Source organism: Pangasianodon hypophthalmus, chromosome 5, assembly GCF_027358585.1.
Source record: "Pangasianodon hypophthalmus isolate fPanHyp1 chromosome 5, fPanHyp1.pri, whole genome shotgun sequence".
NCBI classification, from domain to species: Eukaryota; Metazoa; Chordata; class Actinopteri; order Siluriformes; family Pangasiidae; genus Pangasianodon; species Pangasianodon hypophthalmus.
The window spans coordinates 21,598,307-21,610,469 of NC_069714.1; the positions used below are offsets into that span (position 1 = coordinate 21,598,307).

At 39.4% G+C, this 12,163-nt stretch overlaps 1 protein-coding gene across 3 annotated transcripts in view; it reads left to right on the forward strand.

Moving 5' to 3' along the window:
- lrp2a (low density lipoprotein receptor-related protein 2a) overlaps positions 1–12,163 on the forward strand; it is a 70,301-nt gene that overhangs the window by 13,770 nt on the left and 44,368 nt on the right. For all 3 annotated transcript variants that reach the window (XM_053234296.1, XM_053234297.1, XM_026913144.3), the window contains exons 12-25: positions 1,312–1,535; positions 2,713–2,919; positions 4,208–4,410; positions 4,622–4,762; positions 5,025–5,228; positions 6,967–7,159; positions 7,869–7,994; positions 8,318–8,448; positions 9,120–9,257; positions 9,514–9,795; positions 9,930–10,169; positions 10,271–10,390; positions 10,553–10,669; positions 10,769–11,149. In XM_053234296.1, the coding sequence (XP_053090271.1) occupies positions 1,312–1,535; positions 2,713–2,919; positions 4,208–4,410; positions 4,622–4,762; positions 5,025–5,228; positions 6,967–7,159; positions 7,869–7,994; positions 8,318–8,448; positions 9,120–9,257; positions 9,514–9,795; positions 9,930–10,169; positions 10,271–10,390; positions 10,553–10,669; positions 10,769–11,149 (2,707 nt within the window). The remainder of the gene's footprint in view (positions 1–1,311; positions 1,536–2,712; positions 2,920–4,207; positions 4,411–4,621; positions 4,763–5,024; positions 5,229–6,966; positions 7,160–7,868; positions 7,995–8,317; positions 8,449–9,119; positions 9,258–9,513; positions 9,796–9,929; positions 10,170–10,270; positions 10,391–10,552; positions 10,670–10,768; positions 11,150–12,163) is intronic.

Below are 12,163 nucleotides of genomic sequence, written 5' to 3' on the forward strand. Positions count from 1 at the left end.
TTTGCACATTTTAATGAGTGGTATTTAATAGATACCTGAGGTGCTAACCTTTACAGGCTAAGTGCTATTGCTGTTACATTTGTTGATGACAACAAAGCTTTTCATTATATTGTTCTTCCTTGGATATGCACTTATGTTCCAATATTTCTGCCTGTATGTCTGATCCAATATTTCTGTATCAGACGTACATATTTGCTTTCTCTCTCTCTCTCTCTCTCTCTCTCAAAAACACACACACACGCACACACAAACACTGATCTTACCTCACACCGCCAGACTCCACTGTTTGGCCAAACTCCAATGTAAGACCAGTCCATCAAACTGTATGTGTGTGGTAATGTGATTTCTGCCCCCCCACTGAGGCTACTGGAACAAGGCGGTTTTAGAGAAAGTACCCCATGTAACCCCCTCTTCAGGATCCGCACGCTTGATGTTTGTCCATGTATGTTGTTGTGACAGCAGTTGGCCACATGACAGCGATTCTTTGACTGATTCCTGTAGCCACTACTAATACTGTAATGATGGCAGAGCTGCTTGGCTCCAGCCAGAGTGACTGGATCTGATCTTCAGCAAAGTCCACCTCTTCCTAATCTCCACAAGGTTTCTAATATGCTCTAATCTGCATATTTCTGCTCAATTTTATGTAACCTAAGAGCGTAGCAAGTGGCTGTGCAGTATTTGTTTGCATCCAGCCTGTTTTATGCATTCCTTGGCTGACTCAGAGGGCTTTGTTTGAGCTCTTGGCTGCTCTCAGGTTTTAACCCCAGCCATAGAGCTGAAAAGCGAGGGCATACCAAGAGGTGGGGATCTGCGATTAGTACCCCCAACCCCACAGAATCGTGGCGGGCTCCAGGCAGGGGGTCTGTGCACAAGCCAAAACAGCGACTTCTTCCACAGCTTATGTTTCCGGTAAACGGGTCAGCCGAGAATCCTACTCTCTAGGACGGGTTTGGTTTCCACTGCAAAGAGCAGTGGTGCCTTGGCTTCTGTTACAATGCCAAGTGGTCCACCCTGAGAAACCAGTGCCATCTTGAAATCAGTAGGGCAGTGGTTTCACAGTACGGTTCCTGTGGCTCCACTTAAATGCTACCGAACAGATAAGCTAGCTGGATGATGCATGTGTAATCAGAAACCAGGCTGTATTACACACGATTATTAAATGAGAGGATATGCCGTATATCTTAACATAGTCATGGTTTGAAATTATATATTTTTTTCTTATCTTATCATTTACGTATATAGTTATTCTATATATTAGAAGTCTAAGCACCAGCTACTTGATTTACTGTAATCATTCTGTTTGTGGGCTAGGTGTTTTCCGTGGACATGGATGGGTCACATTTGCGGGTGATCCTAAATGTATCAGTTGACTATCCTGAAAACCTGGCGGTGGACTGGGTGAACAATAAACTTTATGTGGTGGAGGCCAGTGTTAACAGAATTGACATGGTGGACTTAGACGGGAATAATCGCGTCACACTCATTGCAGAGAACCTAGGAAATCCAAGAGGACTGGCACTAGATCCAACTGTTGGGTGAGTAGTTAAATAAATTAAAATATACTCTGACATTACCCAGTTTGTCCATATATGGAAAGGAGAGTGGTTCTAAGTGAGTGGACCTTTAAGACCATAAATGCAAATGAGGGCATATTATTGACTCTGTATATAGAAGTCTTCATGTAAGCAGCTGACATGAGCTAATCTGACAGGATTTCGGGGTGGATTTTTAAACCTTATTCATAAAAAGTTCATATTCAATTTCTGAGATGTTTTTTTTTTTTCTCAGTTCTATTCAAAAACATTCATAATCTTCAGCTAGCTAAAATGGCCTAATCTGATAGAATTTCTTCTGAGAGGATTTTAATTAATTCATAAATATTTCTAATCTTCACTGCTAAGATTAACTACATGGTTCACATGAGGTAATTTGGTAGGATATTTTAGAAAACCTCTATGTTCAAACTATGTTCGAAGTGTGTGTCTTCGAGTTCATATAAGTCCGCCGGTATGCGATCTATAGACAGATCATTCTTGACCTACAGAGTCTTGTCTTCAACTAGCTTTGAAAAGCATTGCCATCTAAAAAATGCTTCCAAAGCACTGCCATCTAACGGGTTGCACAGAGCTTAAATAAAAACGCGATGACGGAAAAGAACAGATGCCACAACCTTTTTTGCAATAAGCTTCTTCTTCTTTTTTTAATTACTTGGGCCTAGCGCCTACAAAATTCAAACCTTAGTATTTGTAAATGAAACCACAAAACTGACCCCAAATCAGCTTATAAGGGCATCTATCACTGACACTATCATCTTCTTTCTTAAGCAGGACAAAGTAATTAAAGCAGGATAGCTATTTATATATAATACAGTAAAGGATTAGCTGGAAGTAATAAGAAAAGACATTCACTGAAACTTAATATGGAATCAAGCCAGGACAAATCGAGCTAAATTAGCAAGTGACAGCTGTTTCGTTCTGAAGAAAGTGCTAAGTGATTTTATTTAAAATGTATGATTTTTTTTAACTTTTGCAGAAAATTGACTCTTTGAAAAGTAAAAGATAAAGTATGGCTAGTCGTAGTTCAATTCTGTCCCATAGTGAGGCTCATGTTCAGGTGTTTGCTTGTTTGTTTGTTTGTTTGTTTGTTTGTTTAAGCTGTAATGTATAATCCTGAAAAGGATCCTAAAATTATGTTTCTTATATTGTGGTTTAGATATCTTTTCTTTTCTGACTGGGACACTCTGAATGGAGAACCTGGTCTGGAGAGAGCCTACATGGACGGCACCAACCGCTACGGTATCATCAGGTCCAAGCTAGGCTGGCCTGCTGGAATCACACTGGACATCGATGCCAAGAGGGTGTACTGGGTGGACAGTCGCTATGACTACATAGAAACCACCACTTATGATGGGCTCCACAGGTATGTAAAAAAGGTTATCTCATGTAGTCTTGTCCTCATGTAGTGATGCAGAGCTCTTAGATAAGAATATACCCTTATGAAAATTCACAGAAATGTACTATGGTTTTGCTAAAATACACTATGTTTTACTATGGTACTTTATTACTTTATGGTAACTATGGTTATCAACCTCTGAAACATGACTCTAGCATGATTTTGTTATTTCATAACACCATAGACCATAATATTGCCATGGTTTTATGTTACAGGCTTATTGTTTTTATTGCATATTTAGCTATAATAATGACTGAGTTTACTATAGCATTTGATGGTAACTGTAGTTGTTATACTTTTGACACCACGATTGTTTTATTCATTGATTTCAAAGGTGTGGATAGGCAACTAACATGACTGAATGGTGACAGCAGTTACCTTTTAAAGACTCAGAACAGATGAGAGTCATCTGATTTGAACTTAAACGAAGCATAATTCTCTGTCCAATTCATATTTGAACATTCTGGTTTTTTACAAAGCCATGTCTTTACTTCAGTAACCAGAGAGGGTAAATGAAATAAAATTCTAGGAAACAGAGGATCTGCTACAGAAGCAGCGATGATTCATGTTTGAAAAACTAGAGTTGCTGAACTACTTTTTTTGATCTGTGCTGCTACAGTATTTTTTATTTTTTTTGAGTGATCTGTTTCATCCACTGAAATACTTCGCTTGGTCTGCATGTAGACTGCTGTCCGCCAGTTGATGACTTATGCTCTAGTCTTAACTATCACTAACATACAGGTGGCTCCACAAGTCTGAGACTGCTGGTGAAAATGCTCCTATTTTGCATTCTGTTCTGATTTAATACAACAAGTTTCATTACAAATTATATTATTGACAACAGCTGGAGTGAAAAGCAGAATCTTTCTGAACACATGCTTCAGTAGAAGAGCTTGGACATGAGGAAAATCTGATCATTTGTACAAAGCAGTTAACATGGCCAATATCACAAATTTGCTTACATTTAAATAGGGACCCAGAAATAGTGCGGAATCTTGAATATTAAATATTCATGATATTGAACATTTGCTTTCTTTCCTTCTGTTTATTTCCAATGTGGATGAAAAATAATCCCAGATTTTCAATGTGCTCTCAGACTTTTGGATCCTGCTGTATGGTAACTGAACTGTTAGTAATACTAAAGCTATCAGGGACATAATATAATATCCATCGTTTGCCAGCCATGTTTGTCTTTTGTACTTAAAACATGGTTAATGAATGAAGTAGAATAAGTCATTATGTAACTGCTTTGAAGGAAAACGGTGGTGCATGGAGGCTCATTGATCCCTCACCCCTTTGGCGTAAGTCTGTTTGAACACTCTGTGTACTACACTGATTGGACCAAGATGGCCATCATGAAAGCCAACAAATTCATTGAAAACAACCCACAAGTGCTCTACTCAACCGCTCATACACCATATGGTGTGGCTGTGGTACATCCCTTCAGGCAGCCCTATAGTAAGCCAATTATTATTGTCTCACAGATCTAATATTAAGTTGCTACAGTTAATTGTTGCTGTTTTTTATTGATTGTATCCATTAGTTTAGGAGCTTTAGTGTTAAGATTTACAGACACAAATATCTTTAAAATTGACTTTAGATTCAACAGTTATGCTAGAGAAATTCTTTGTGTTATGTGTGTGATATTTGGTGTGTATGTTGCTGACAGTAAGTAACCCATGTGGGACGGACCGAGGGGGCTGTGAGCAGATCTGTGTGCTGAGTCACAGGACAGATAACGGCGGTCTGGGATATCGCTGCCGTTGCCGCATGGGCTACGACCTGCACCCTGACGGCAAGAGATGTGTGGGTAAGAGAGAGTGAAGAATGACTTACTGCCTTTCCCTGTGCTTCTAATCTTTAATGTTTTAATTTTAGCATGCATTTCATGGTTTTATCATATACAGAATGCCATTGTGATATGGTATTTCCAGTGACTGAAAAAAAAATCATAAGGGCGTTGGCATTGAATGGTTAGATTAGTGCTTTGGGAGAACTGATGTTAATGTCAGATGAAGGCTGATACTGTACCTTTTAGATCTAAACACATCGCTCTGTGCTTTATGTTGCAGCTGTGAGGAAGTTCTTGCTCTTCTCCAGTCAGCTGGCAGTGAGAGGGATCCCGTTTAACCTCTCGTCTCAGGAGGACATCATCCTTCCCATTACTGGCACACCATCGTTCTTTGTCGGAGTGGACTTCAGTGCAGAGGACAATTCAATCTTTTTCTCTGATACTGCCAAGGACATTATTTTCAAGCAGAAAGTAGATGGGACCGGTAAGACGGCTGAGCGTTGGTTCAAAATTGATGACCAGCAGCATTTCGCTTTTGTATGGATATACATTTTAATGGTTTGCAATCTGTGACGTTTCACCTACACCTTACAAGCTGTGAAGTTTCAGCTACACTCTATTATAAGGACCATTTCAAAACTTCTATTTTTCTATTGCTCTGTCCTTCTCTGAAGATCATGATCCTTATGGTTATGATTTTCCAAAAAGATTTCATTTTGGTTTCACTTCTTCAATTGGTTTAATTAATATCATTAACATTTTATTAAAATGTGTGCACAGACCTGTAGCTGTAGTGATCAGGCAGAGTTAGGAGGCTTAGGAGGGTCCACTGGAGTGTTGTGGTACAGGAGTGGGATGGGAGTGATGCCCTTAAATTAGTTCACTTGTAATGAAATATTGTTCTAGTCGTGAATCAAATTTTGACAGCAGGCAGTTTAACAGCCAGAGTCTTCTCTGTGAGAATCATGGTTACAGTTTAATAAATGTTTAATAGAGGCAATGTTTAATAAAGGCAAATCCAAATTCAGTTAACTATGGAAAAGAGGGAGGGTTCAAGGAACATAGTGAATAACTACAATCATATTACATGTAAGACTTTACAAGGGCAATGGACAAAAAGAGAATTATACACACTAGAGTGTAACCGAATATGAGCACATTATTTTGTTTAAACAAATGATGTGTGCTAAACGGATACAAATACAGATACTAATATTGGAGGTGCACAGTTTTATGGAAAGCTTGCCAGAAAGGTTCACTGGTCATCTGGTTGAGACTAGAGTGGTGCATCAGGACTGGGATCCCATGGGATGCAACAAGAAAGTCGCGCAAGTGGGAAGTTTTGACTTTGATGCGGGAGTGAGGGAGCGTCAGATAAGAAGCTCGTGGGACAAACAGTGACCACATTGTGCGATGCATTTACAGTGTTTATTTATGACATGCTGATAGTGCTGACATTTCTGCCTCTGTTTTTTTTCCATATTTAATTAAAAACAGATAAACAGATATCTGAAGAGATAGTGGCATTGCATTACACCCCTATACACTAAGTAATGAGACCAAATAAGAGTAAAGAAATAACAGCAGGTAAGAACAGTGCAGATGTGAAGCAGGAGCTGGGAAAATCAGGAAGTATATAGTATACAAAACACAAGGTACCCTTCCCTTTGTTAATTGGCCTTTCACATTTCTTTTCTTGCTTCCCACTGCTTCTGTTTCTTCATGTTGTGGCTATGCCAAATGTATTGTAAAATTAGTTGTCTTTGCTCACTAAGGTACCACTATAAAGCAGTGACTCATGGCTTAGCTATATCGGATGTCGCTGAGCATTTGTCTATACACAGCAAGGTGTGATTACTCACTAAATTAACAATACTATAAACATTATTGAACATGTATATCATCACATGCTTTAATGTTGTAGTCTTACAAGATTCTACTTATTAACTAATCTAATATAGTCTTGTTTAAAGGAAATTGAAGAACAATTTAATCTTTGTTACCAAGGTTTTATTTGTGCCCATTTTTAATTTAAGTATTCTTATTTATTTTGTATCTGTTATTCTTATCATCTTTTTAGGATTTAGATGAGGTGAGGAATTTATACCTCAGGCCATCTAATTACAGTGTTTGCTTTATTAAAATTGAACATATATTTATCAAGTTGTTGAGCTTAATATGTTTCACTGTTGTGTACTTTGTCTTCTTTTTTATCCCAACAGAGAGGGAGGTACTTGCAGCCAATCGGGTAGAGGGTGTGGAGGATCTGGCTTATGACTGGATATCAAAGAACCTATACTGGACAGACCCACGCTATCGGAGTATATCAGTTATGAAAGTAGCAGACAAATCCAGGAGAGCCATCATCCGCAACCTGAACAACCCCAGATCTATAGTGGTGCATCCAATAGTTGGGTGAGTTAAAATGAGTTAACTAACAGGTGGTACTGAATGGCTTTTCTGCATGACTATATCATTTTATGAAAAAAAAAAAACTTTATTCATTGTGTTTGCAGTGCTATTGCAGTTTTAATATTGACGTACACCTGTATCCTCAGAAATGTCCTTGATTAAAAACAGGATTGTAAACTTGGGTGAGAAATCACAGTCATGTTTGTAACGTCGAGTGAAAACACGAGTCATTGAGCAGGACCAAGCCTGGAACAAGGCTCAGGGGGCCTCACTTTCACCTCAGGTCTCTGTTTCCTTAAGACCATGAAAAGCATTAGCAAGCTGGCCACTTTTATCCAGTCACACCTACCATAATGCAGGAGTTGCTCACCCATTCACACACTGTTCCTACTTTGAACCCAGAGCAGATAAAGGGAGTCTTTATGCACTGCTAGTGGGACATTTCCAATAGCTTCAAAGTCATAAGTCCTCTGGGCCCAGGAGACTAGATTAGTGCTGCATGAAGGCTGGTATTGTGGTGCCTTTTAAGAACTTGGCTCAAGAGATATGACCCTACAGGGTTCTTGAATAAACTGTCGATACCTTTTAGTTTATATACAGAAATCTAGGTGAGAGTTTTAAGAAGCTTCCTTTACAGGCAGACTGTTGCTGGGCAAAGGTGGAGGATTCAGACTGTGATTTAAGCCTGTGTGTATGCATGTGTTTTTGCCAGCTTTATTTTCTGGACAGACTGGTACCGTCCGGCGAAAATTATGCGGTCCTGGTGTGATGGGTCTCATGCCCAGCCGATTGTTAACACCACACTGGGCTGGCCTAATGGCCTCGCTATCGACTGGAGGTAAGCCAAACATCCTAATACCTAATGACTTGAGAAATAAAAGAAATAAACCATTAGTGTGCCAGGCATGGCAGTAAGACTAAAAACCAGACTACAAAAGCTCTATTTCTCTTTTTTTATGCATAACTATGAGTCTTCACTGTCATTCAAAGCCTTAAATGTTTAATATGTGGCAGGTTGGACTTTTAATGTTAACTCAACTGAAAGCTAGCTAATCTCCCCAGAAACATGAGCTGCCCTAATCCTACTTATCTGAACTTTATATGAAAGCTGTCTCTCAATCTGTTCCTATTCCCTCTCCCTGTTCTATTTTTACTCCCTAGCTCCATGCGTTTGTATTGGGTTGATGCTTTCTTTGATAAGATTGAGCACAGTACTTTTGATGGGCAGAACAGATTGTCACTGGATCGAATTACACAGATATCTCATCCATTTGGACTTACTATTTATGGAGGTGGGTCATCATATTTATAATCATAATACGAAAACATGTTATAGCTGTACATATTTTATTTAGTTATACTTTGTGTGTGTTTTTTTTTTTTTTTTTTTTTTTTAATGAACCCTCCGGGACCTACAAGGAACCTGGAATTCCTATCTCATATTGTTAAAGCTTGTCATTTTATTATCAAAAGCAACAGTTATCTAGGGCTTTAATGGAAAGACATGAGCCTAAATATTTCCCTATGAGTAGTGTTAGCTTACACACCTCCAAATCTGTGGAATCCAAACACGTTTTTGATTGGGTCACTGTATGCATTAGTCAGCAACTCTACAAAATCACTTTATTATGTATTCCACTAGCCAGTGAGATTGAAATATTCATTGAAAATAAGTGGACTGTAAGGTAAAATATAAAATAATAAAATATAAATAACACCTTTGGCATAGGATTAAGATACTTTTAGAAATAGTAAGCAAAAAAAATAATTGTATTATTATATAATCTATTATTATGTTTTATAAATATATTTTGTTATATTTGTTATATTTACTTCCTAGTTGTATCACTCTTGATTAATTTACATCACGACTAAGGACATAATATCCAGTATATGGAATGGGAGAGAAGTAAAGAATCATGGGTCAAAGGTCATTCACTTGTACTCTGTGTTTCTGCTGTAGGTTATGCATACTTCACAGACTGGCGTCTTGGAGGAATAGTCCGTGTTCGGAAGACAGACGGTGGAGAGATGATGGTTATCCGGCGAGGAATCAGCCACATTATGCATGTCAAATCTTTCAATGCCGACTTGCAGACTGGTGAGGGGCCTGTCATCCTTCCTTCTATCACCTCCATATCTCGCTCTCTCTTGTTCTTTCTTTCTCTGCCCTATCCTGAAGGGTTTGGGGGATAGGGAAGTGCAGTATATCCATGCCTTACTAGACTCCATTTTCTTCAAAGTATGCTTCTGACCTTCTTCATCATCTCATATTCAAAGCTGATATGGACATATGACAATTCACACCTATAGTACTGAAAGATTGTGTTCTGCATTTCCGTTGTTTTCTCAATTAGGTTCCAACTTCTGCAACAGGCCATCAAATCCTAATGGAGACTGCAGTCACTTCTGCTTCCCTGCACCGTACTCCCAGCGCGTGTGTGGCTGCCCTTACGGCATGAAGCTTGCACCCAATCAGCAGACCTGCTTAGATGATCCATCCAGTGAGCCACCCACACTGCAGTGTGGCTCCAACTCTTTCTCCTGCTCCAATGGGAAGTGTGTCCCTACCAGCTACCAATGTGATGGTGTAGACGACTGCTATGACAACAGTGACGAGGCCAACTGTGGAACTAACAGTAATATATTTATTCAGTTTTCTATACATTTATAAGCTGAGCAGTGAAACCACTCTTCTGAAAATGAGACAAGATATTTTATATTTTTTTTGTCTGGTTTCTGGTTTAACAAAAAAAAAAAATCTACTCTTCAGACAATACCTGCTCCCCCTCTGCCTACACCTGTGCCAACCAGCGCTGTGTGCCCAGGAATTGGCGCTGCGATGGGCACAATGACTGTTTTGATGGCAGTGATGAAAGAGACTGTCCTACCCAGACCCCAGGCACATGCCAGCCTGACCAGTTCAGCTGTGCCAACCACCGGTGCATCCCGCGCACTTGGCTTTGTGACACAGATAATGACTGTGGTGATGGCTCTGATGAAACCAACTGTGGTAAGAAACTTCTGAGTGTTTCATGTTTGTTTGGTTCATGCTTATTCTGGAACATTTCATATTTCTTCCTGTTCATGATCATGTTTCTTTCTGATTGGTAGATACTATAGGCACATGCCACCCAGGTCAGTTCCAGTGTCCTGATCACCGCTGTATTGATCCTGCCTATGTATGTGACGGAGACAGAGACTGTGTGGATGGAGCAGATGAGCAGGGCTGTGGTAAGAGTGATTCTGCTACACATAATATTCTAAAATCTGGCTTTCGCTTAGACTTTCTCTCTTAAAGGAGCAGTGCAGCCAAGCAAAGTATAACTCATTCACTGTAGTATGACCTGAATTATACTCTCTTACTTTGCAAACTTGCTGTATTTACTGCTGCAGTTTACAACTGTACTGGCTATGAGTTCAAGTGTGCCAATGGACACCAGTGTGTAAACTCCTACTACCGCTGTGATGGGGTTTTTGATTGCAACGATCGCTCCGATGAATCTGGCTGCCGTAAGTTTAACATGCTCATATCACTAAGGTTATCAGAAAAAAGACATAGCCTTTAAGTTCAGTAGAACAAGATTCCTATTCCAATCTTTGACCTTGTAGCCACCAGACCACCGGGCATGTGCCACCATGAGAGCGAGTTCCAGTGCCAGTCGGACGGTACCTGTTTGCCCTCTGCGTGGGAGTGTGATGGTCACGCGGACTGTGAGGACGGCTCAGATGAGCACCACGGGTGTCCCCCACGTACATGCCCTACCTCACTCTTCCGCTGCGACAATGGCAACTGTGTGTTTCGCAGCTGGCTGTGTGATGGGGACAATGACTGCCGTGATGGCAGTGACGAGCGTGACTGCCCTACTCCACCATTCCGCTGCCCCAGCTGGCAGTGGCAGTGCCCTGGCCACACAGTGTGTGTCAATACCAGCAAAGTGTGTGATAATATACCTGACTGCCCAAACGGAGCTGATGAGTCCCCACTCTGCAGTAAGTCATTATTTTTTTGCTCTCTGACCTCTAAGGACGAATGCTTTAAGATATTCAGTAGGGCCAGTTTAGCCAAAATAGCATGATTAGTTAAAGACATTGTACAGCTTTTTCCAAAATGCTGTTTACCTGTTTAACTGTTTATGCTGGTGTACTCACCATACCATGTGCTTTTAACTCTTTAAACTCTCAGGACCTGTTGTGGCGTTCCATTCTGGACCCACTGTAGTTCTACTGTAGTTATGGGATCATTTATAGTACAGTAGTAACTGAATAATAAGCTTTAAGATGGATATCTAACTATGAAGCTGGAAGTTTAAGGGGTTAAAGAGTAGTTTCTTCTTTATTAAAAGTAGTTATTAAGTCACAGAAATGCTGTTGGCTGCAGTTATAGAGTTGTCTAACAGCCTACATTATGCAGTTTACTTATGCAATGTATTGCAAATAATACATTTTTTAAAGTTTGAAATCTATGATAGGCTTGAAATGTATAAGTATTATGTTTTGGGTTTTTTTTGGTGTAAAAAAAGTTTAAATTAATGATTTTTGGGTAATTGTGGTTAAGATTTGCTATTCTTATATGTGTTATATAATATGGTTGTGAAATAAGGCTTTGATATGAGAAATCATATGTGTCAAATCATGCATGTGTGGCTCTGATCTGGTAATTTAAAGTGATCAGTGATATCCCTTTTCCATGTTCCCCTCATTGCTTTCAGATGAGCATTTACCAGGTAGGCCAAATCCTTAATAATCCACAATCCCCTGCATGTAACTCTGATTTACCCCAGTGTCTGTTTCGCTGTGCTTACTAATTATCCGATTATAGATCAATTATAGCGTGTAACTAAATATGGAATTGTATGTAGTAAAAATGTGTAGTGCCGTGTGTAACACTAATTCCAGTAGTGTCTAATACTGTAATAAAGCACTTTATATAGATGTATTAAAATGCATGTGAAATATATTGTATGTCAAGCTATAATAATATTGTTGAAAATGTTGAAAAAGACA